The 26262-nt window shown below is 40.3% G+C and overlaps 1 protein-coding gene across 5 annotated transcripts in view; it reads left to right on the top strand.

The window, feature by feature from the left end:
* Positions 1–24061, top strand: part of LOC308195179 (melanopsin-like) — an 80276-nt gene extending 56215 nt beyond the window's left edge. For 4 of the 5 annotated variants that reach the window (XM_080592171.1, XM_080592172.1, XM_080592173.1 and 1 more), the window contains 8 exons: positions 530–663; positions 2017–2220; positions 2658–2829; positions 4580–4735; positions 5750–5857; positions 11607–11781; positions 15091–15240; positions 20310–24059. In XM_080592171.1, coding sequence (XP_080448297.1) covers positions 530–663; positions 2017–2220; positions 2658–2829; positions 4580–4735; positions 5750–5857; positions 11607–11781; positions 15091–15240; positions 20310–20699 — 1489 coding nt within the window. In that variant the 3' untranslated portion in view covers positions 20700–24059. Of the gene's footprint in view, positions 1–529; positions 664–2016; positions 2221–2657; positions 2830–4579; positions 4736–5749; positions 5858–11606; positions 11782–15090; positions 15241–20309 lie in introns of all 5 variants that reach the window. The other variant, XM_080592175.1, reaches the window with a different exon arrangement.
* The last annotated feature ends 2201 nt before the right edge of the window (positions 24062–26262 follow it).

Below are 26262 nucleotides of genomic sequence, written 5' to 3'. Positions count from 1 at the left end.
AAAGGAATATTCAACCATATAACGCAAAGTAAGAGAGAGGTTCTTTATTCCATTACCAGTATCTTTTCTCCTCTTAGCCAGAGCCAAGGGTAGTCTCAAATACCAGTTGACGGATTCCTAAAAGGTTGTAACTCCAGATTACAAAAAGCAGGTTCTTCTGCTCTTTAACCTGTGTCAGAGCCTGGGTTTGCACTGTGCAGCACATGCTTGGTGTTGGTGCTCTTACAGGGACCGAAGGAAAGAGGCAGACTGCTCTTCCCTGAACCAAGTCATATTTTTCAAAATAGCTGGAATTCTCCTCTGCTGGTTGAGGAAAGGATCCATTTTATCCCCCTGCATTTGTCAGTCACCAATTTGAAATGACTACATCTATAGTTGTAGTCACTGACAGGTGGCTGGCAATTGATGGTGGCAAACAACCACCCATTCCACCTGGAGAGCATTTGTTTATGCTAGTAAGTAAAGCTATGAACTTGCTGATTGTTCATTTAGTCTATTTAAAGTCATGTGTTTCTCATCTGTTTTTAAGCAACAAGAAGCTGAGGACGCCCCAAAACTACTTTATAATGAATTTGGCTGTGAGTGACTTCCTGATGTCGGCGTCTCAGGCACCAATGTGCTTTGTCAACAGCTTGCACAGAGGGTGGATCCTTGGAGATATAGGTACTTTTCAACACTAGTTCATCCCTCAGCAGCTCCACACTGCCTGCATCCTGTTTTAGCCCTAACAGTCTAGGCTTGTGCAATGGAAAGAACTGAACAAGACTCTGTGGTGACAACCCAGGTGCTTGACATGATCGTTCCACATGATGGCACATATTTTGTGTCATCTTTATTTTGGAAAGAAAGTAGTCAACAACAACACGTAAATCAAGTGATTCTTTAGGTTGTAAGGGCAGATGCCATGGCTAAAGATGGGTAGAAAAATCTTATTAAGTCATAAATATTTTTTCTTATTAGTTTAAGAACAGGTAACCATTTAGAAATGTATGTTGATATCCACTAACATTCTCCGTAGGAATCTCACGCTTAATTAAAAGATTTAAATAACAATAGTCAGTTGAGGAGTGTCTGTGAATATAAACTCTGCAAATTTAAGGATATTTTCAGTCTTGCTTATGCCGTTAGGTAAAAGTAGACCACATCTTATTTACTTAGTATAAATTATCACACTGCCACAAATTAAACCATTGATTTAGGTTGAGTGGGATTTGGCCCTTAATTGGGGATTACTTTAAAAGTGTGCTTTAAGATTGAATTTGGTATTGCAGCTGTCTGCCATTCCTCATGGGCTATTGCCTGGAACCACATGGGGTGACACCAGATCTCAAGTAGTGAGGGATCATTTAACAGAGGTTTCTGAATCAGGTTTGGTACAGAGTAACTCCACAACTTTTCATCTGCTAGTCCAATGGCTGAGTGCAAAGAGGAGGGGAAAATCTTTTTCAGTTAAAAAATACATATATATAAATAAATATAAAATATAAATATTTTATTAAGTGCTGCAATTAATAGGAGCTGGAGCTATGTTTTACAGCTAGTCTTTTAGCCATCAAATTTAAACTGCTCCTACATTTTGAAGCCGTATAAACCAAAGTCATTTTCTGAGACATCCATTTGTCATTAGCAGACAGATATCTGCTGTAGCCTGTTAAGATCAATATATTGGGCAACAGTCCAGGAAAAAGTAACATTAATTAGATTGGATTTTCTTTGAGGCAGTTTTCCATTGACAAAAGGTTCCCAGCTGCAGCCCACGGTGGAGAGTAGGACTCGTTAACATGTACGTTTGTATTTTATTAACATTTGTGTTTTTCCTAATGAACACTTAATAATTATGCAATTGTGAGGCTAAGAAAATTCTTTTAATGGGAGAGAATCTCTGAGCCAAGTTAAACTCCCCCCCCCCTCCCCCCCCCCCAAAAAAGTAAATAAATATTTCATGTCAGACTGTGAGAGAAAACAAATATCTATTTAAGAAAAGAAAAAAACTGACATTGCCATTTTCTGCTTCAGGTTGTGACTTGTATGCTTTCTGTGGAGCGCTCTTTGGAATAACCTCGATGATGACCCTGTTAGCTATTTCTGTTGACCGCTACCTGGTGATCACCAGGCCCCTGCGATCCATCCAGTGGACCTCAAAGAAACGCACCATGCAGATCATTGCTGCCGTGTGGCTGTACTCACTGGGGTGGAGTGTGGCCCCACTCTTCGGGTGGAGTATGTCATCTGCTTGCTCTCTCTTCTAGTGTTCCCTGCACAGTCCTTATTGCCTTGCTCAGGATATGAAAAAATAAGATTTCAGAAAAGTTCTTGAATGGATGCATAGATACTGCCTTGTGGTTTGCTGTCATACCATATTATCTACGTTTATTGCAGTGCAGTGCCCTGGTTTTTTGCTTGTTTTTGTTTTGCCCTGGGCTCTGTTCAAGAAGATCAAGCTGCAGACTGTGATTTAGGTATACCTGAGAGTCTGGCAGTCAGGACCATTTCTCCATGTGTGCACTTGCATTCTCAGATCACGCATTATAATACAGCCAACATAGCTCTTGACTATCTGTACAGCATGACATTTATTTTGATCACTCAGTTGTTGGATTGGTGACTAAACAAGCTTTAGGCATATGTGCAAATAACATATTCTATGTATTTCATAGGTTCCTATGTGCCTGAGGGCTTGATGATTTCCTGTACATGGGACTACGTAACCTACTCCCCTGCAAACAGAAGTTACACCATGATTTTATGCTGCTGCGTATTTTTTATTCCCCTGATAATAATATTCCATTGCTACTTATTTATGTTCCTGGCCATAAGAAGTACTGGCAGGTAAGCTGAAATACGTAAAACCCCTTTTTTCTTGTATTAGATGATTTTCTCAAATTAGGATGCAGTTAAATCTGAATCTAAAATTAATCTGAATTGAAATTGGAGATAAAGTGGCAGAGTTAAACTAAATAAGTAAAGTTAAGTAACAGCTGCAGCTGAAGAAATAATTTTGCCAGTGTAAAAAATGGAAAGGATATGCATTTTGGAGTAGAGGACAAAGTAGTCTCAGGTAGTTCTAATCTTAGCCCGGAGTGTGGTAATTAATAGTACTTCAGATAATTTGATAGTTTTGATGCTTTGTATTTGAGATTTGCAATAAAAGGAACATGGTTCCTGTGCACTCCAGTATGGTTGTCGGCCCCAAGGGTCATCCTAAATAGTATGTAGTAATGGGAGCATCACCTACCTGTGATCTGCTCTATAAGTGTAACAGTCCTCAGATTTTTGACACCTTTATTTAAGACAGGCATCCCAGAAAACCCTGTGCTTCACTAAAGCAGATAAACACCCCCACACACAAAATTTGGCTACGTTTGTTAGGACTCTTTGTTGTTTTTTTTTTCCTCCTCCAAAAGCCTTGGTTTATATTTGTAGGGTTGAAGTAATAATTCAGGAGGGTGCTAGATCTATAAAGGAATTTCATTTTGTCAGCTTGTTTTCTCTAATGAGAATATTACTTGTCTGTTGTCTGATCCAACACCGTCTGAAGTTGTGAGCCCTTCTTGCAGTGTCATCACCTCCAGTGGCTTATTTCTATGCCTATTTGCAAGCACTTGTTGAAGTTATTTGGGTGTTTTTACTTGGCAAAGGCTATTACAAACATGTAGCTATATACCTAAATTGAAGTTCTTACTGAACTCTATTTCTGGCCTTGTGTTTTTTTTGTTGTTGTTTGTTGTTTGTGTGCTCTATGTTTACACATCTGATACCAAATGAAAGGAGGAAAGATTGCATCCTTAACACAGTGTCCATGAAGCACAGTGTCCATAAGATTTTTTCTATGCCTTTCACTCACAATACAGTAAACTCACTTTATAGGTATGGTCACAGTATATCAGGAGGCAGTTTGTTACCCTGCTGGCTGGTAATTATTGTCTTCAACTTGAAATAGGTCTTCCTTTAACAACACTGATATAGAAGTTATTTCTATGATAAATGATATAAAATTACTTTTTATTTATTTATTTATTTTAATTAAAGTGTAGGGTGTTTTTCTGATGTGTGAAGAGGAATCGATGTGAGGCTTTTTGGCAAAAATACTTGGCAAAAATATTTTGATAAAACTGTTAGTGAGTAAACCTGCAGGGAAGTAAAAATGTCTCCCTAAGTGTTTTGGGCTGTGTTCCTCAGAGTAGTGAGGCTATTCCAGCACATGTTACTCAGTAAACTGGACTTTCTCCCTTGAAAATGAAAAGTCATCAGATTTCATTTTTGCATCCAACTGTGCTTTTCCTTGCTTCACATCTGAGAGCAACGAGGGATAGGGGATATCTGTGTGTCAGCATAAGGACATGTCAGCCCCATTCTGTAGTCCCAGTGGTTTCTCTAGCTCAGTCCCACAGGCAGACTACATTAATTATGTTCTAGATTTTTAACTATCAGAGGACAAAAGAAGAGTGAAAGCAGGAAAGATGAAATCTGCTTCACTTTGCACACATGCAAAATGCATTAGAGACATTGCACCTAGCTTCTTCACAGGACGGTGCTGATGTATCTGTGTGTGTTTTGTTTTTTGTTTTTTTCCTTACAGAGATGTTCAAAAGCTAGGATCCTGCAGCCGAAAATCCTACCTCTCTCAGTCCATGAAGAATGAATGGAAATTGGCCAAAATTGCTTTTGTGGTCATCATTGTGTATGTCTTGTCCTGGTCTCCATATGCTTGTGTCACTTTGATTGCCTGGGCAGGGTAAGTGGAAACGTAATTCAGAAAAGCACTTACACCAAAATGTTTATATGATTAGCATTCCTTTTTTTGGAAAGGCTTTAAGTAGTTATTAATTAGAGGTGATGCTGTGCCCTTTACTGAATCATAGAATAATCTAGGTTGGAAAAGATCTTAAAGATCATCAAGACCACCCATCAACTTGACCTACTAAGTTCCATCACTAAACTATGTCCCTTAGTGCCACCACTGTCATTGTACCACAACTATATCCTTGTGCATAAATTCAGCAAAGGGGTTATTTGTCTAGTTCTTGTGTGCGTTTTTAATTATGATGCTTTATCTGTTATTTTTGGTACACATTATTTCCTCTCCCCCATGATACTTTTCTTGCATGAATTCTGGTTTCATGGAGGAGTTATCTCTTTTCTCGCCTAATAAAGGGAACCTATTGTCTTGTCAGTGCATGCACTATTCCACCGACATTAGTTGTAATTATCCTGCACTTGTGTTGACCACATGTGACAAAGAATCACTATTGATGTTTGTAGGGTATCCAAAAATATATATTTTTAAAAAATAAAGAAGTAGATTGTGACTATCTGGGAAAAGAGTTTGGCAATAAGAAATAAGCCAGAATAAAAATTAAAATCTTCTAGCAAAAGCATCCGCACTGCACAGTAATGGGTGTCAGTGACCCAGCTGTAAATGCTACAGGAGGAACAGAAAACTCAAAGTAGTGGGATGAATAGTCCCATTTTAGACTTCAAGCTTCCACAGTCAGTCACATGGTTATCCCTGAATAGATAACCGATTACTTGCATGTCTTTCACCTCTTCCAAATAAATGAAACCAAGTATACACCGTCAAAAGCAAGCCTTTCATCTGAGCAAAGAATGAGTTTGAAAAATTAACTTTTCAGCAGTATTTCTTACCACAAGACCACAAAGCAAAAGCAGTCAAAAAGAGCGATGTATTTCAGTAAGTTAGTATTAATCCATGGCATAGCTCCCTGTAATGATTTTTCCTTTGTTTTAGCCGAGGCAACACACTAACTCCGTATTCCAAATCTGTGCCAGCTGTTATTGCCAAAGCTTCTGCAATCTACAACCCCATCATATATGCAATAATTCACCCGAGATACAGGTACAGTAAGCGCATAGGTATGTTTACAACTCTACATGCAAAGGTGCCTTTTAAAATGAACAAACAACCCCCATTCCTTCAACCTTGCCCTGTGCAGTGCATGCTCCAACCCATGGATGCTAGTGGTCAGACCGTGCCCTGTGTCCATCTGGTACAGGGGGGACTAAACTGCATGTGGAGCTCCAGATGTGGCCTCAAGAGTGGCCCGCAGAGGGTATCAGTCCCTCCCTTCACTTTTCTTTCCCCTCACATCTCTGCTCTGATGGGGCTGCATGTCACCGCAGCTAATGGGAGGACATGGTGGTGCTCAGGGTCATCTCTTGCCATATCAGCTAAAGAGCATTCTACAGACAATGGGTCACAACCAGTGTGGCCTATAAATCATGTCATCAAGTGGATGCAAATGTTCAAAACTTGGTTCTCTGAAGCTTCAGTACTAACTGATTTGGGGAAAAACTCTGTAAGAAGCAAATAGTATCTTCACAGACATTCTGTGCCAAGTGAGTGCTCTAAGAAGCTGATAATGCAGGTGGAGATCCCTGGAAATGAGAGAGGTTTTCAAATATTCTGAATATACTGCCTTTTGGTTAGCAGGCTTTCTAACTTTGGTCAGTAAGTATTTATCTTCAAAAAGTAAAGCAAACATTTCTGAAATACTCTCCTTTGTGGAAAGAAGTCTATTCCAAAAGCTCAATTTTCATATTTATTTTGTTGTGACAGATAAACTTTTGGAGAGCCTTTCCATTCTTTGCCTTTACCAAAAATATTAGCATTAACTTTATATATATATATATATATATGTTTCACAATACACTAATATGGTTGACTGGGCAAAATGTACATATTTTTACAGATATCAATTACTATATGTTTTAACACAGAAAACTGTGCTAGCCCAGCACAACTTCACTTACAAATACCCAAACACTGTTCAGTCCCAACCAGCTGCATGGTTAGCTAACTGTTCTTTCCTTTTTAGTTCTTTCTTAACTCTCTCACAGACAGTGAATCAGTTTCTGAGCCTAAAGGTATGAATTATGCTTTTTATCCTGGTCCTTTGCAGTTTGTTCCCACTGAGGTGAGGTAACAGTGAGTTGTACAAAAAATATCTGTATGTTGTCGAATTGATAGGAAACCTACAAGAATAAGTGAATAGAATGATAAGTTAATACCCCATAAAAGACACCTCCAATGAATCAGACACCTTTTCCTTCTCAGAAGAAGGTTCATTATAATCTCCATTAATAACTTACTTCTTTACAGCTCTCAAACATCCCAGTGGGTCTCTAAGAGACCAGCCTTCTCCAGTGTTTAGGAAAAGTGTGAGAAGTAATCACCTTGCATTGCAGAAAGGTCACCCATTTTTGTCCTCACTGTATAAAAGACTGAAATACTGCTCTTTGGTCTATCTGGGACCTGGAGATGTGTAGTATGAACACATCAAAATTATTGTCTCTTCAGTTGTGTGGTCCTAAAAGGATTTATAAAATTCTTTTGCAAGAGAATGAGACAGCATAGTGCTCTGCTGAATGGTTTCAAACAAGGACAAACTTACTCAGTGCATCCCGGAGAATGACCATTTTTGAAAGCAACGTTTTTATTTAGAAATGCTCTTCCAGATTCAGCTGAGAAACATGTTCAAGAAGTGGCAAAGTCAGTCACACCTATTAAAGCTTCTAAACTACTTTCCAAAAAGGCAGCAAAATATTTAGCGATGTGATAAATCTTTGGAGGAAAGAGAGGGATGCCATGGAGATAAATGTAGAATTGCCACTAGATGGCAGGGTTGGTCATCTGCACAAGGTCTGTCTAGCCCGTGAAGTGGAAAATTTGCTGTTATATTGCCCGAAACTGTGATTTTGGAGCTGGAACATAGAGAGCTAATTGTTTTAAATATCTGATGAATGAAGGTGTGGTTGTAAATAAACAAACAAACCTTAAAGCTTTTTAGAAAGCTAAAAGAAATATACCCAGAAATGGTGACAACACGTATCTTGGTCATACAAGATATCTGCTACCTTAACTAAGACTTTTGCACCCTCCAAAAGACCTGAGTCCATTTTAGCTTTTGAAGGTTAAAGAGTATTTTAGTTTAGAATGGAGAATGACTGCTATCCCATGGCTTGCAGGAGTTTAATGAGAAGATATGTGTGGATGTCTGACACATTTTGAACCTAGTATTATTTTTCTGAACCACAGCTGTTGTGTTCAGTAATTCCTTATACTGTTTTTACAAATGTGTATTTTCAAAGCACATACCATATAGTGTACTGCTTCAGTTACTCTTTTCCTACCAGCATTGGCTTTTCCATGTAAGGCTGTATTAAGAAAAAAGGCTCATGCCAGAACAGGATTTCAGAGACTCTCTTAATTTTTTGGCCCTGCTTCTTAATTTGTATTTCAAGACATATCAACAACAGAAGTGTTTATGCAGTTGTTGTGAAGATATTTTATAGACTTGGGAGTCATCCAGTCAGGAAAAGGAGTAATGTTGTGTCCCTTGTGATGAAACAAGCATGCAGCCTTAAAACTGAAAAAGCAGCTACATTTTGCCAACAAGTCAGCTGGTGAAAATATGTTGGCAGGACCAATTTTGCTTTAACAGTGAGTAATGAGTATGTATGTAAAGATCAACATTTCTGGATAGTTTCTGAATCTTCTAATCTTTCACATTATGCCTTTAAAGTAATTTATCCGATAATATCCTTAATGGACTAGTCTGTTCAGGCCCAAGAGTCAAGGGTTTGGCAGGGGTAGTAGTAAATTGCAGTTTTGCATTGGAACTACTGAACTGTGTTAAATCTGATTTCTTTTTGAAATCTTACTTGAAAACAGTACTTAGAAATCAGGATCTAAAGAGTTCAGGTACAGATAAAAATGACAGTGTAATGCTACCAAAGCAGGCTGCTATTTTGCACAGAGAATTGCTGGTGCTGCATCTTAATATCTCGACAAATCAAATGAACCCTTTTGTGGGATTTCTTTACAATAAAAAAGTATGTTACAATGAATGTAACTGAAAATGCAGTGTGGATCTCTGTGCTAACGCTTGGCTTTTGAGAACTGAGAAGTTCTTAGAGGTTGTTATATAAGCCTCCACCCACCAATTCCTACCAGTAAAAACAAACAAGCAAACAAACAAAAAACATCTGGAACATCACTGAAACTAACAAATATGTTAAAGTAAGTAAGAGCATACAAACCTTAATTTCATGAAATGCTGTTCTGTGAGGGAAGAAAATTTCATTCCTTTAACAACCTGTATTTGAACTCTAGAGAACATTGCTTGACTGTGTTAGTTATTGCAGGAACTCCCTTAGATTTTGGAAGTTTTAGGTTCTGTAATCATTCATTCATAGTAAAAAGGGAAATTCTGCATCACTGTGTCCAAACTGCTTGCAATCAAGACCCAGTTTTACCAAACAAACAAACAAACAAACAAAACAAAAAAAAAAAAAACAAGAAAAACATTTGTTCAAAATTGCTACATCAAAAATAACTGAATAATCATGAATAATTTTGATTTGCGGTATTTTCTCTAAAAGCTGTTTGCAATTACAGCATATTTGACTTCAGATGATTCTTTTGTTTTAGAGTAATTCAAAAATGTCATTAAATAAGCACCTCAGGTTTATACCTATTTTGTGTTTTACATATATAGTATTAAAACCCCTTCCAAAATCCTCAGCCTACAAAATAATCCTCAACAGTCCTTTCAAATACCAGTCAAATCAAAACTCTGGTCCCTCAAGACATCAAACATATATGTTGCCCCTGAAAATTCACCATCAGACATCGATTCCTTGAACCTCCAGTGTGAGGAAGTCTCTTCACGAAATCCCACTTAACTAACAGGATGGGATGTTTTGCACCAAGCTGAAGTTATTGAATAGTTTACAGCCCCACACAGACTGTCTTTTTCTTCTCCAGCACCACGGAGGCAGCCTCGAGCATCCCCAGCAGCTCAGTGTAGCTCTGCCAGCAGTCATTTTAGCAAAACCGGGAATGATAGTGCAGGCAGAAAACTTTCTGCCGTCCTTGTCTCCTCTGTAGGTGCTTTTTCAGTTGCCTTTGGAGACAGAGAGGAACAATGTGCAGAAGTCTGAGTATACCATGATAGTTGATTTTGCCAAAGATTGGGGTTTGCTAGTGGTGGTATCATTGTGTCCCATCCTGCCTGTCCCATATCCCTCCTTCCCCTCTCCTCCCCCCATCCCTTCTCCTCTCCTCTCCTTCCTCTCCTTTATTTATTTATTTTTTTTGGATCGATAAATCAGTGACCTTATGCTGTTGTCCAACAGTCAGAGATTTTAATATGGGTGATCTTTTCTGAGAACTGAAATGCTGATTTAAAATTCACTAGTTATTCAGTTAACCTGATAACTATAGAATCAACAGGGGGAATGGAAAAGAAAGACCAAATTGTGCTAGAAGCAAGGATTTTACAATGTATGTCTACTTGACTTGTATTTCAGTATAAAGTCAATAGGCTATACATCCTCCATTGATCCGTAAAGTCCTATGCATCAGTTATTTTCCATACACCCTGTTCCCACTTTGCTCCTTGACTTGTTCATTGAGCTTTGAGCCAGTATTTGCTTTGTCTCAGGCTGAAGTGATGTATTGCGTGACACTGTGAAGGTATTATACTAAATTGGTTCAACACCAAGTTGGGGGGAAGTGTTGGTCTGCCAGAGGGTAGGAAAGCCCTGCAGAGGGACCTGGACAAGTTGGATTGATGGGCAGAGGCTGATGGGATGAGGTTCCACATGGCTAAGTGCTGGGGCCTGAACTTTGGCAACAACAACCCCATGCAACACTACAGGCCTGGGGCAGAGTGGCCGGAAAGCTGTACAGAGGAAAAGGATCTGGGGGTGTTGGTCAGTGCTCGCCTGAACATGAGCCGGCAGTGTGCCCAGGTGGCCAAGAAGGCCAACAACATCCTGGCTTGTGTCAGGAATAGTGTAGCCAGCAGGACGTGGTGCTTAGGGACATGGTTTAGTAGGTGATATTGATGGTAGGGTGATGGTTGGACCAGATGATCTTAGAGATCTTCTCCAACCTTAATGATTCTCTGAAATGCAGCTCTCTGGTTAGCATCACCTTGCCAGTCCTTGGCAGCAGTGAGGAGCAAGGCCAGCTGGCATTGCCCAAGGAAGGCTCTTGGGCTCTCTGCTCCATGCAGGCCTGGGAGGAATAGAGCTATATAACCATTACTGATTTTTTTCTTTAATGAATAAGGCGTGTTTTAAGATCTTTCAGACCTAGATCATTTTCTGTTTTGCCAGTGAAGAGCAGAAGAGGATGCTAATTCCTGACAGGAGTTGTGGGAGTTACTGTGATACAAATAAATAGCAATATCTGATTTTTCTGGCCCACTCCTCCTGTGTCTTAGCACAGAGAAGACCTTCATAGTAGCTAACCTGAAAGTCTTCTGGGTTAACCTTACAACTGGAAGCAATCATGTTTTTCAAGCTATTTTCAGTTCTTGCTACTCATCCATGCAGCTCTTCCATGGGTGTTTTGAGCCAAGGCTCTGAAGCCACCTGTTATTTTCCTTTTGGTCTTTCAATTGAGTACTTTCCACTAGCTATACCCTGCTGTTTCCATGTGGTCTTTAAGTCAATCAAAAACAAAAACCATGCTGAGATTATGGAAAGAGACAGTGCTGTCACCACACCATTTTCAAAACTGCATCATCAGTGTGTCATTAAGTAGTTTGTCTTTTTCTTCTCCCATTTTCCTTCAGAAAAACCATCCACAATGCTGTTCCCTGCTTGCGGTTCCTGATACGAATATCGAAGAATGACCTCCTGAGAGGCTCCATAAATGAATCATCATTCAGAACCTCTCTATCCAGCCATCAGTCTCTTGCTGGCAAGACCAAGAGCACTTGTGTTTCATCAGTTTCCACTGGAGAAGCTGTAAGTCTTTTCTTGTTTCCACCAAGGAAAGTACTATGATGTTTCTCCAACTCCAAGCATAAGTTACTATAAATACATACGCAAAATTAGAGCATGGAACTGAGTTTTTTCTCAGCTAAAGGTTTTTGGTCATGTGAGGTCATTTCTCCAAAGCCTTTGTGTGAATTCAACCATGATGATTTTTGATCAGAAAAAATATTGGGTCTAGCATATCTGGTTGATTCAGATGCTTACAGGGAGCATGGTTGTTTGGGTTAAGTCTTTAATATGAATTTAAAGTGTCATTGTCAGGCACCCCCCATGTTACCAACCATTTATCTCATCATTCAGTAGCTGAGGGAGATGGAGGACAGGACCATCTCCCATATAAAGTATTCTAACCTATCCTGTCTACTTTAAAGTAAGTTCAAGAAAACTTTTTCATTTATTTATCTGGTTTTTAACCCAGAGAAGTGAAAGGCTCCTGCACCTGATGTGAAGTGTGGTGTTCTGTAAGCATTGTACCCTAAGTCTCAGTAGGGATGGTGGTCTTGCTGGAGTATAGTTGCCAACGGTGTGGGGTCTTTTTCAAGGAAAAACTCATGTCTTAGGAATTCAGCATGTACAGCATGTCATTTAGGTTACATTTTGGGAAGAAATGGCAGCATGAGCCCTGTCTCTCTTTTCCAACCAAGCAGAATGAAATGGGAAGCAGGTCTCATAGCAGGAGGTTTGGAGGAGCTAAGACCAAAAAGGTCTCTCGGGGCTCCTCACAGCCCTTCTTGGCATGACCTCGCCTGCCCCTCTGTGTCGCAAGCAGCTGGCCTTGCACATGGAGGCGCTGGGAACACAGGGACCCGCATTGCTGGGTGGCAGCCCTGGCACAGAATGCGCCCAGAGTGGCGGCTGCAATCCGTAACCTTCCACAGAGGTATAAATCCCCATGACGGGTTGAACAGCGAGCTCTTGGCTCTTCTCTTCAGCCAGGTGGCAGTGCTCTGAGTGAGGAGGAAGTGATTCTTTGCGTGCTGCACCCTGCAAGCTGCTGCTTCCAGGGGGCTGTCACTGAGAGTCAGACCATGCAGCTATGCTTCAGTGAAATCATGAGTGATTTGGGGAAGACAGGGGTCCTTGAATTGGAAATGAACCTAGGACCACAAGGAAAAACAGCATGAACAGTGCACCCATCTTGAACGAGATACCGTTCAGAGCAGATCAATACTGCTACTGTTTTACTGTTTGGGAGATAGATAAGTACTGGACTTTGACAATTATCCATATCCAACATTCTCTCTGGTTCATTACTAGCTATACAACTTTTTTTTTTTTTAGTTGTTAATAGATTAAAAAAAAAAAAAAGGAAATGTAGCACTGAGTTTTTCCTTGAGACTGAAATTTGCTCCTTTCAGATAACAGCATCAGGGAGATTTTTGAACTTTTTCATGAGAGACAGACAGTAAAGCCAACACACCTGAGCAAAAAGCACACCATTCACTGGGAAACCAAGCAGTACCAGGCAATGTAAGCAGAACGCCCAGGGTGCTGAGAAGAAATTCAGGCCTTATGGCGATGAAATCAAAGAGCAGAATAAAAATCAAAAAAAAACAAACAACACACTTTAATCCCCCCTGAGGGGGAAGGCTCACTGCTTGAGCCCTAATAAAAAGAATCTACCCTATTACAAAGGACAGGTTACTTTATCAATGTGCCAATAGTCTAGAAAGAGTGTATTTGGTATGGGATTGTTTAACAGCCTGAGCGAACAGTCCACCCATGTGAGCCACCCTGAGATCACGGGGACCACTTGTCTGCTTAGACTTGTGCTTGATTTGCTCACTGTAGATAGCACGTGTAGTACCATGGAAAAGTGCTAGTATAGTTTAAAAAAGGGAGGATCCTCACTCAATTTTTTTTTCCTACTCTTTTGCCTATTAATTTTCCTTGACTTGAAGTCTGTTCCTAACTTCTCTCCCCATTAATCCTTTATTTGATGTCAAATGCAGTAATATCTGCTGGATCCATGCATCCCGATCTGTCCTTTACAGTTGTTCACTACTTGGTTTTGGTCCATTGGGGTTAGCAGGTTATTGTGTGTGTTTGGCTGGTGCTGGTGTTTAAAGAGGTGGGATAGCACGGATAAGAGGCTTCAGCCCTTGGCACAGCTTTTGCTTACAGGTCTCAAGTGAAACAACTGCTGTTAGCGATGCGCAGCGCTGTGCTGTGCCGAGCTGACACAGCCAAAGGTAATTGTTCTCAAGGCAACTGACAGCTCAGTGCAGCTGTATGGCTTTCAGCTGAAAGAACAGCTGCTGAAATAAAAGCTCAGCTCAATGACTTGCACATGACAGCAGCACAGAGTGAAATTTTGGAATGCTCCAATAAAGTATTGATGGGCAGGAATGACACTAGCAATACTGTAAAAGCTGCAGCTGTTCCCAGCAACACTTTCCGGTGTGCTGTGTACATGTCAGTACAGAGAGCCAACATATTTGAGTCATATGAAGTTATATTTAGTTTGATTAAGTGAAGGAGGAGAAATAAACAGCTAGCAATACCTAAATGTACGAGCAAGGTGATGCAGTGAAATTATGCATTAGTTTCCCAATTGTGTGGAACCCCATCTGTCTATCCCTATCTAAAAGCTGGTGTAGAAGATGGTAGAATCATAGACACTCAATCAAAAAATCTTCACAAAGTTAGGTATGATTGATGGCCTCTGCCCAAGCCTGTAAATGGAATGGCATGGCTTGCAGTGTCATGGTTGTGCTCTGTTACTGGCACGTTCTTGGAAGATTGATGCAGACCCCACCCATTGCCTCTCGTCCACTGATGGTAGTTCAGAGTGGAACTGAGCCTGTGGGGCTTGTGAAGCCCTGGGTGGTCTGCACATCTAGCTGAGACATATATAAATGTGGTTTTGAACCTGTGCCAGTCCGTGGTTTTGGACCAATTACGGTCATGCAGAATGCCACAGTGCATGTTAAACACAATTTTTGGTTGCACTTGCTTAGATAATGGGATCGCATCTTTAGACACCAGGTACTAAGCAACTATAAGCATAACACAAGCAACCAGATAAAAAAGGGTGGATAACTTTGTGGTGAAAAAAGATGAAATAATTTTTCATGATTTTGTTGGTTCACAAAAATAGTCCAGGGTGAAGGACAAGATCAAAAATCAAGTCACTCCCTATGGGATTTTTGAATGTGAGACCTATGTTAGAACAGCTTTAGTTTCCTGTGAGTGTGCAAGATTTCTACTCAAGTCTGAGAACTTTTAGAATTTGAGAAAGGGTGTAACTGTCTGAAATCCTTCACCATCTGTAATTAGACCTGGAGCGATGTAGAGCTTGACCCTGTAGAGCCAGCTCATGAGAAACTGCAGCCTCAACGAAGTCATTCTTTCTCAACAAGTCTGAGTCAGGAGAAGAGAGATCTGCTCCCAGAGACCTGTAGCTACAACATAGCAACTGTAGAAAAGGTAAGGAAAAAAATTGTCTTTGCTGGGGAATCTCCTTTGTAGTATCTGATCTTGCTATAGCATGTAATCTCTAGAATAATAATTCAGTCTTTATGTCCATTTGTTTCATCTGCAGGTTTTATTTACACTGATTCTAATGTCCTCTTCACTGTCACTTTTTTTTTTTTAAGTAATGAGAATGCCAATAATACCTTATTTTTTTTCACTGATGCGTTGCCTGGTTTTGGAAAGCCAAGATAAGCTCACAGCTCTAAAGCTGAATTAAAGAGGATTCAGTAGGGTCACATGTAAGAAGTTGACTTTGTCTCTTTGCATGTTCATCTACCCCAGTTCTGGTTCCTCCCTTCCTGACCCTTGTGTTGATATTGTGGCAGCCTCCTTTCATCACAAAGTCAGGGCTGCAAACCAGAATTTGACATGATAGAAGCCACCCTTTTTATTCTTTTCAGTGTACATTAAAATGTTTTATTTTTGTTGAGGGGGAAGACGAGAAAGAAACTCCCATTTCTCCCTAAGGGTGGGAGAGTCTGGCAGCTGCCACCCTTCCCTCACTGAAAGAGGAGATGGTGAGTACTCAGAGCATCTTCTGTGGATGCATCACACTCCTTGCCCAAACCATGGAGGTTTGGTGTCCTGCTGTGAGGAACTCCCCATTCTCTGAGGAACTTCTAAGGATGGGAGCAGTAGGTCACCTGCAAGTCAGCTTCTGCTACTACTGTATAACCAGTTTCAAAATGAGTATTTGTATGGTGGCACAATGTCAAGCACGTGTCAGCGCTGCATTTTCAAGAACAAAAAGACTTAGGATTTGCAATACACAAGCATTGGCTGGGCTGAATAGCACCTACTTTTTTGTGGAGCTATTCTGGCATGTAGAGTCTTTGGTGTGGTAGAGACAGCGTAGCTTAAAGCTGAACTTGTTCTAGAAATTTCCAGCCATCCGATGACATGGTTCCTGCATGCATCTGCCCTGTCTTCAGTCACGTCTTCTTAAGATCAAGTCCTGAGAAGTCTGGGTCTTTTCCTCTAAATGTTGTGAATAGTATTGATTGACAACAGCAATGTAGGAAGTGCAGCAATGATGATAATACTGTTGAGACACAGGCTTCCTGTATCATCTTCTTTCACTTTTTAAGGTTGTCTGGATGTCAGTTTTCTGGGGCAGCCTTCCACCCACTTGCCCATAAGCCGCCTTTCCATGATGCTGACGCTATGTGTGTGGCCCAGATTTATGCTTACTGAATGTCCTTTCTATGGTGTTCACAGGCTCAGCTCTTGCTGAAGATAGGGTATGGGCTTGAAGAGGCTTTTGGTGGCAACTCTTCAGTTCCAAAGAAATTTAAAAGCTCCTGAAGTGACTATAAACCACTTGTTTCTGCCCAAAGGCTAGTTTTCCACTGCCAGTGAGGATCAGCAAAGCTGTAACATTAAGCAAAGGTCTGATAGCATGAAAGGCATTGCCAGAACTGCAAAGAAGCAGTGCATCTTTGTGAAAACTTGTGCTGCGCAGACTGCAAGAGTCACCTTGCTCTCCTTCTCCCTTTCTCCTCTGTCTCTCTGATCTGGTAAAATAAATGCTGTGGTCACAAAGAGGTGAGGCTTTCAGGTCTCACACCTTGAAAGTCAAGGGGAGGTGCTGATGAGTTACCACAGCCTACTTGTGGCACATGTGGTTTATCTTCTTAGGGGATGGAAAAAACTGAAGAGCTAAACCCAAGTGTCACAGCAGTTGATTGCTTGAATTGGACAATACTGATGTAAACTGACTTTAATTGATAATATTGATTTAAATATTGACTTAAACTGATGTGCGTAAGTGTCCACCTTTTTGTCCTGGCCTCAAGAAAACTTCTTGTTATGAAAGGATTGTAGCTGGGCCTTGGCTTCAGTTCTGGTGGCAGGCAACACAGGCTCAAAAGTTCTGCATGCTTCCACGGCCCTCCATCAGTAGCCCAGTGTGTCCAAGGTTGTAGGCAAGTGGCAAAGACAAGAGATTATCTCTAGGTACTGGAGAGTGTCTGGCTTTTGGTGTCACAAGAAAGTAGAAGGAAACTAGACCTGAGGCAGTCTGCATAAGTGTTCAATAATTAAATATTTTAGTAACTGCTTAGCAGTTAGCTAGTAACTAAATAGCAGCTTTAAAAAATGTATGTTTAGGTATTTATTTTAGTGTTTTAATAGCATTGCTGGTCTGTCTTTGACTGAATTCTAGTTATGGCACTTGCAAAAGTCATCACTTATGGAAATGCAAGTGTGAACTTGTTGAAGGGTCACCTAAGTCTTTGATTTAACAAAACAGATACTTTATTTATTTATTTATTTATTTATTTTTTAGGAAAAGCATCTTACGCTTTCTTTAATAAAACCACCTTACCATCATCTAAAAAAATTAATGCAGCTCTAAATTCTTCACTGACTGAGCTAAAGATTCCTTAATCCTGTAGTTCAAGAAGCATTTGCACATCACTCTCAGACACATGGTCTGATTTTTTTGGGTGGTCCTTTGGGGACCCAGGAGTTGGACTCGATGATCCATGTGGGTTCTTTCCAACTTGGATATTATATGATTCTATGATAATATGTGTTTGCAGTTGTTTTGCCAAAAAAAAAAAAAAAGACATCTCTCAAATGGAAGTAAAAAAGCTATTCACTGTCTCAGATTTAATCGTTTTCAAAGCAGAAAAACACACAAGACTTTCTTCTGCACTGTCACAAAGATATGATGTAGCCTCATGGCTTATTGCAATTAGGATGGGAATATGATTGGTGTAAACTGACACTAGGAAACCTGGCATAGCAGTGAGAAGGCCCTTTTGGAAGCACTAAAATGCAGGTGTTTATTATATGGATAATGTAGGTTTGAATGCTTGATTTCAAAGGAGAGTTGCCAGGTGCATCCAGGTTTCATATCAAGGGAATTACCCAACGTGAAATGGCGGATGTTAGCTCTGACCTTGTGTGGATGTGCCCTGTAGAGATGCCTATGATAGCACAAAGATGGCTCACACTTGCTCAGAGAAGTCGTCCAGCAGAAGCGCTAAAGGGAGTGGGCACCAGTTATTTAGTGCTGCCTTAAACACTGTCATGAACAAGTGCTTCAGTTGTGGGGAAAGCTGTGTGTCCTCTGGGACCAGGATGACTTCCCTCAGCAGAGCAGTGTAGGGCAGTGAGGGGATTGGCTGTCACTCAGATGAACAAGTGCCAAGCTCTTCTCTTCTCTCTTCACTCCTCACAGTGAGTCAGCAGGGGTTGAAACCATCCCCAGATTAGTTGTCCCAAAGCTTTAGATAGCAAGGCTCTCCCTACAGGAAAGTGGTGTCATGCCCACTAAGCCATATGCAGAGGAAACCCAACCTTCTGGTGCAGTTAAATCAGCAGACAGGAGTGTTTTTTGTTGTTTTTGTTTTTCTCATTCTTTTGCAGTCTTGATTTGGAAGAACAGACTTTTCTTCTGTGTCAGGTCTATTTAAACCACTGTTTAGCATATTATGCTTCCCTCCAGTGGGTAGATACAGTGGCTAGAGAAATCATTATCAATAGGTATTTGTAAATGATTTATGCCTGTGGAATAGAACTACATAATGCGGCAGTATATGCCTATATTTAATTTTAAACCTAGACTGACAGAGAGAGACAAGCACAGCAAAAAGTCTGATTTTTATTTTTCAAAAACATAACATTTGTGTGAAAACAAATGCATCTGCTTTTTGTCTGTAAAATCAGACTAGATCTATGCTATGCAATTATACACTTTTCCAAACTACTTTCTGAGATGACAATCCCTAAATCTAAATAATAATAGTAATATAATAAAAATAATATTATTAATAATAAATCCTTCCTTATTTGAGTTAAGGAACTGTTTATTTTGTAAGCATAAGGGCAACAACTGCAGCCCACTGACTAGAGGGAGACAGAGGCCTAAGAGCCATCCTGTTGGGCTGTAATCACGCTACAATCTGGTCTAACAATTTTAAAAGCTGTTTCAGCATCAAGACCCTATAAATCAATGGGAATTACATGCCAGAACACTTCAAGAATACTAAAGTTGAATTAATGAGGTTTGTGGGTTCCATAGGTATATCTGCAACAGAGGAAATATTTTATAAAACTGTTACAAGAGGCTCACACGATGGAGATATTCAATGTAGATAATTAACGTACTTTAAAACCATATTAAGAGTAGTAGGTAGAACTATAACTCTGAAAGATGCTCTATAGCAATCTCAGTAAAGCTTGCTCTTACTCTGAATTCTATCAGACTTCTTGGGAATACACATATAATGAAGTAAGCTCTGCATTGCATATTAAATGTTGATTCTCCCAAGGAAGAACCTCTACATCTCTCTCTATCTGGCACAGTGATTTTATGACTTTAACTATCATTTTCTACAACAAACGAGAATTAATCACTCATGCCTTTCATTGCAAGTACGTTTAAATATTAACTAACACTTTCGAAGTTTACTTATTTTACTCTATTTCTTTATACTGTGCAGGAAGAGTTATGTAAAGGTCACAGAGGAGTCGTCATCAGGGCCAAGTCAGAAATTAGAGTTTTTTCAAAACAAACAGATGTGAAATGATTAGCAAAGTAGAATCTCAGTTGCTGTTCTTCCCTTCTTTGTTGGTGGAAGTACTGTCCAGTGTACAAAGCTACCAAGTTTGTGTGAGGCAGTAGAAGGGGTCACTTCAAGATGCCATGAATACAATGCCCTAGAGTCTTTCCTGAGATCTTTTCAATGAGAGAGAGTACAGTTATCTAGTACCTTGAGACATGGCAAAAATGGAAAAATTATCTTTTGTCAGATAAAGGAATAAGCTTTTCTTCTTTCTTTTTGACCTCTGATGATATTAAAGCATGTTGTCCTTTGTTTCTTTTAACGTTCTGCTTTCCAAGCTGTAGATGTTAACACATCACGATTTTCCTTCCTTCCAGTCAGTGATTCAAATGTTTAGAAAATAGGACTGGTGACTCGAGTAGCAAACAGTGGTACTGAATATTTCAAATACTGGTTTCCATAGACCTGTGCTGTATGATGACACTAAAGCTTATGTCTCCATTCCAGGTGTCACTGTCTTCCAGTTGTCTGGAGAAGGTGCTTGGGCAGTCAGTCCTCCACAGTCCCCCTGAAGCACTTGTGGCCAGCTCTCTAAGAGCAGATTCTCTGCCCATTGGTTTGAATAGCAACAATGTCAGCAGAGGAGGAGGCTCAGATACTTCACGGATGGAAACTCAAGAAAGTCAAAATAATGGAGGCCTGGACTCTATCATTACCAATACAGTCCCTCGCATCATTATCATTCCTACCTCAGAGACAAACCTATTTCGAGAGGAACTTGATGAGGAAGAGACTGAATTATTCCACTTCCATGACAAAAAGAGTAATCTGTTGGATTTAGAAGGGCTTAGCTCATCAACAGAGTTCCTCGAAGCTGTTGAGAAATTTCTATCGTAAGTGTGTCAAAAGAAAACTTTCCAGCAATTATTTTCTTGGCATCTTCTCCACTTAATTATACCAAATAACTGAAGCCTTGTAGGTTAGATCATCAGGCTTTTTGTATGTTTATACAGTAGTCACTAGACAGCCTTCAGATTTATCTTTGTCCAGACCAGTTCAGGCATGGAAACAAGCTTTCTTTCAGACTACGCTGCAGGAAATGAGCAGTGGAAGATCTGGTAGCATGATCGAGTAGCATCAGTTGAGTCGTTCTCCTGCTTTATGGGGCCCTGAACATTGATTTGTAACCACAAATGCCAACAGAAGGAAAAATAATTGAACCAAGAGCAGGGGGAGCTGCTGAATGTTTCTGCTACCTGCATGTGAAACAGCATTCATGTTTTGGCTGCTCTCCTCTGGATGGCGAAGGGAAGCACCATGAGTCCACAGCTTCCACCAGCCCCAGAGGTAATACTGCTAGATGACCTGAACTGTCTTTTAATCAAATTATTTTCAGCATTTTTATTTTATTTTATTTATTTCTTGTAATAGGCAGCTTCCTAAACATAAATAGATGGACTTACCATGTAACTAGGAAGTAACTGCTTGCTTATAAAGTTTAGTGATAGAAGTTTGGATTTTACCTCAGCATTAGTGCAATCGCCTGAATGTCGCAATGCAAGGTGAATGTGCTAAATGCAATGTGCTAAAACTTATAATTCCACCTATAGAAGCATTTAGAGCACCTTCACTTACAATGTTGGTTAAATGTGGCTGAATCCTAATGAATCTGTGATTAAAAGGGTGAACTTTCACAACTGGCTTGACAATTCATTGGTGAGAAATAAAGCCTTGGCTGCTATATGTCACTTGTTTCTTCAGTGGAGATTCTTCTCTATTCTTCTAAAATGTCCCAGGAGGATGTCCTCTCCTACAGGTCCCTTACCAGAGGTCTTCAGAGTGGGTAGGATATCACCTTGGGGAGAAAGCTCCACAGCACTGTGGTCTTTGGTACAAGATCTGCAGTCACATTTTACTGGTGGTTTGTGTTTATTTTGTCTGTGCTTTATGCTATAGCTCAGGCTTGCAAGACCCTCCCAGCATTTTATTCCTAAATGCATTCTTTCTTTTGTAAATCATTTTCACTTCTTAAAACATGTTCTCCACATCTTCCCTTTCAGTCTCTGACCTTCAAATGCAGACAAGTTGAACTACATTATTCTTCACATAACATCAGTATATCTTGGTAGAAAGTCTCTCTTGGTAGAGTTTCTCTGGATATAATAGTGCAAATTTTTGCTCCGGTGAGTCTAGTAGCACTCCAACATCCAACAAGTAGAAATCCAACAAGTGTCTGAACATGGGTATTTCTGTTCCTGCTTTCTGTTTGTTCCCATGACTCTATCTCAGCGCAGAGAGCACTGAGAGCACTTTCAAGTAGTGTGGACACACTGACTGGTCTTGAGAAGCCATCTCCTTGTTTGTTCTCCTGATGTAAAGAACAGGCAAAAAGATAGAAAGTTTGGGTGTGGTCATTTGCTGTGTTTGTTTGTTTGTTTCAATGAAGAAGATAACACACATCTTGTTTGCAACTAGAAGAGAGGATCAGGGTTGAAACATGACTGTGGTACAAATTGAAGGCCAAAGCAGCTCAGAAGAGAGAGGGATACCTCCAACCTTGCACATCCATGCCCTGCAGAGTGTCAGCATAGCAGACCTTCAAGATGACTGAGATACTTGACTTTGGGATAGGTGTTGCGCTTTTTGGGAGGTAAACCTCTGCTGAGTTACAGTGGTGATTACTGACGCAGGCTGCCAAGCCATATTCCTGTCAAGCTGCTTATTGCAATGCTAAAGCCATCAGTTCTGTTATTACTTGAGCTACCTTGGTGTCTGGAGACCCTCACCAGAAATTAGGCCCACAAACCTCCTTATTTTTTGGAGAGGGTGTGGGGGGAAGGGGTAGTGGAGCATAGGTGTGTCTGCATACGTATGGTTGTACATAACCCCAGCCAGGCTGCCAAAGGCCGTGCCCAACAGGCACCAGGTTTTCTGCCGGGCACAGTCATAATGCCAGGCTCACCTGCAGTCAGCTCAGCACTTCCAGAGGCAGTTCCTCTGCTGGAGGACCAGTGCAGTCAGCGGGTGGTATGGCGCGGCTGCCAGGGACTGGAATGGGGACCTTCTCACCTGCGGCTCCTCAGTGCCAGGCTGCCATCCAGCATGTGGTCTGGGCCACAGCGAGTAAGCAAATCCTAATTAAATACCCCATTCATGGAAAATGGATGAGGCTTAACATACTCCTTTTCTGCCTTTGATTCTTCTTCCGTGGTTTGTTGTTTTTTTTATATTTTTTTTCCTATGCCGACTGTGCAGCCAGTGACCTTACTTCTTGCCTTTAATATCCTCAGCTGCAGTATCTCCTTTCTTCTTGAGCCAGATGTTGGAAGCAAATGTTCTTATAAACCTTCCAAGTCTTGTACCTGACTTTTACTGCTGTAATTAACTCTAAATAACAATAACAAAGAATTTCAGTGTTCCAAGATACAAAAACATGCCCTTGAGAAGATCTTGCACTGTGGTGTTCACAGACTTGTACCGGTAGGACTGTAGACAGGATATTGCCATATTTTACAATGGGATGAAGAAAATAAGACCTAAAGCAACAGTGAACAAATTCCCCTGTATCCAGACAAAGTTTTGCTTTCTACTTTTTAGCCTGCAAGATTGACTTTCCAGTGATCTCTTGCATATGTGCTAGTACTAATAATGTGTCTCAGAAAACTAATGGGCTTTTGAGGTATGTGCAAAGAAGTGTTCCACTTTTATACTGCTGATGTTATTCTCTATTTATGCTATTGCTTCTGAAGCTAATGTCAAAATTACTGTGTTCTTCAACTGATGTAAGCTAGAATGCCAAATTAAATAGCAGTAGAGTGATAAAACAAGGTTGTATGCAATATCAGATACATTTATTACCATCAGTCTGTGATTTTTCGGAAACATCAGTCACAGAGTAAATCGGTCTTAAATTGACTACTACTACATAGAAGAATTCTACATACTTCTCTGTTGCCACATTAGACTAGATGGCACATACAAATGTACAATATTAACTGCTGATTCCCACTTCACAAAGGCATGTATTGGTTCACTCAAACAGAATAAAAAAAATTCTTAGGAATTACATGAAACTATACATTGTTTGTTTTTCTTATTTAATGATTAATTCCAGGAACCAGCCAGAGGAATATGGAAGTTGAGTCACAGCTTTTGAAGCCTGTGCTCTGATCCAGTGAATAATAAGGTGCATATATAACTTTATTTACAAGAGCAGCTCCATTCAAGTCATTTAGGCTACTCACCTGCAACCAAGCACTTGCTTAATTGAGTCCATAGCATGACAGGTTGGCATCTAAAATTAGAGTTCACTGACTTGGGAAAATCTGAAGTTGCTCAGCAACTTTTGATATAAGATTGCTTTAACTGGGATGTTAGAAATCACACAAATAAATTTGAAAGAATTAGCCCAAGGCAATACGTTAGAACTGTGGCAGCAGACTCTGATCTTTGCACTACATCTGACTGACAATAAGCCAAACATTGATTGTTTCGCTAAGTCTTTGCATAGCACAGCTATAGGTTGTGTTCCAGTTTTCAGGAGTAACAGCGAGTTCAGACCACAAGTATAAACATTGTCTTTTACCGGTGAACAATTAATTAATTTTGATAGTTAAATAAAGGTTTCAAATAATAAAAAAAAAAGATTAATTATTTGAATCTTAATAAATCTTGCTGCCTTGAGTTGGCATGAAACAAGATTTACACTACTTTATTCTAGAAAGCTTATCCAGTTTGCAAACACCCATTTACTTCCCTCCTTCCAGAACGCACCACTGAATAAGGAAACTTTCACTCTGCTGTCTGAGAAATGTTTGTCTTCCAAAGAGACATGTGATGCACAAAATTGAAAAGCACTGGATGGGGGGAAATACACTCTTTTTAAATTTCTTTACTCATTTTTTGTTTCTTTTTTACACCTGGTCTGTAGGCTTTTTTTTTTTTTTTTTTTTTTTTTTGTCCTGTCACAACAACTTGAAAGCCATGTAAGCTAAGGGAGAGCAAGGGAGAGCTAGAAGCTTAGGTGTTCATCATGCAGCATTTTAAGCACGGACTCCTTTCTCAGCTGGGAACAGATAAAAATTGACTGTGGTTCAGTTCAGAAGTGCCACGAAACTGCAAGATTAGGTCAGAAAAAGTGGAAGCAGCTGATATGCAGCTGCCACTCCTGGGCAATCTCAATGCAAGCTGGTGATTATTGCTTGGTTTGCACCTCATCTGTAGCCTCGGTCTATACCTTAATGTTCTGGCTGCATGCCTTGAATGCACAAGTAGTTAAGTGGAGAGTTTGCCTGTGGGATGCTTAAGTTGTGCTTGTCACATGTAGCATGTGTATCATGTAGATATTTTTAGTTTAAAAGTCAGATGCATTTACCTTCTTAAAGCAAAGTTTCAGAAGGCCCTTGTCATCTTCAGGACCCTGTGCTGGACTGAAAGAGCAAAGACGTAGGCAATAACATGAGCGATTTGTCACAGCTGCCATTGCCAGCAGCACAACTTCCTCAGGGTGACATGTCCCAGCTCTGTCTTTCCACCTCAAGAGGCAAACCTGGTCCCCATGGAACAGTCTAAGACACATGATAGCAGATGCATGCAAAAATGGGAATTTTCAGAAATTTATACAGATATGTGCTAAATGTACTTAGATTTTCATGAAGACAGCAGAAGATGTCTCCCGGGAGTTTCTCCTTGCCAGATTTCAGGTTCCTTTCCACTGTAAGCAGGTGGTAAAGCTCTTCAAAGAAGCAGATGGATGTATTTAACGTTAACAACTAATTTTCCATGGGCGTGCTCTTGGAAACAAATGATCCCCATTTCCTGAGTTGGAGGAAAAAAAAAATCCAGCCTAGAGCAGCCTACAAGTGTGGAAAATGTGAGACTGAACACATTTGAATTTTGTCAGTGTAAACCAACTGAAAACAAGAGCTTATAATGGAAATTGAGCCACCAGGGCTGCAGCAAAATGGCCAGCTCCATCTTTGCAGGAAGGGAGCTGGAGCCCAGATGGTCCTACCTGGTGAAAGCAATCCAAGTGTGATGAAGTGGTTGGTGGGTCCATCCTGAGTCCATTTCTGTTGGGTTATCCAAAGATGGGAGCAGAAAAAGACCTGGGTGTATTCATCTGTTGGATGCAGGCAGAAAAAGTCCTGCAGCAGAGGAGAATTTCCCAGCTGATGGTGGAAAGGAGCATTGTCATCCGTTATAGATGACACAACAAGGATGTCTCATTTGGAGTACTCCACACATTTCTCACCATTCGTGGTGAAAACAGAAAAAAATGAACTGGAGTATGTGGAGGAAAGGGGTTTGAGAAGTTTCTCCTATGGATATACACTTTGTTTGTCTTGTTAAACCCAGCAGAAAAAGGCTTGGGGGAAATGGCTGCCTTTAAACATGTCTGGGGAAGAAAATGGTCTCTTCAATCTAAGTGTCAATTTCAGCACAGGAATAAGTTAGAATT

The sequence above is a fragment of the Anser brachyrhynchus genome (assembly GCF_964034855.1).
Source record: "Anser brachyrhynchus genome assembly, chromosome: 4".
Taxonomy (NCBI): domain Eukaryota; kingdom Metazoa; phylum Chordata; class Aves; order Anseriformes; family Anatidae; genus Anser; species Anser brachyrhynchus.
Note: the sequence above shows the minus strand (reverse complement) of the source record. Positions and strands in the feature narration are given on the sequence as shown.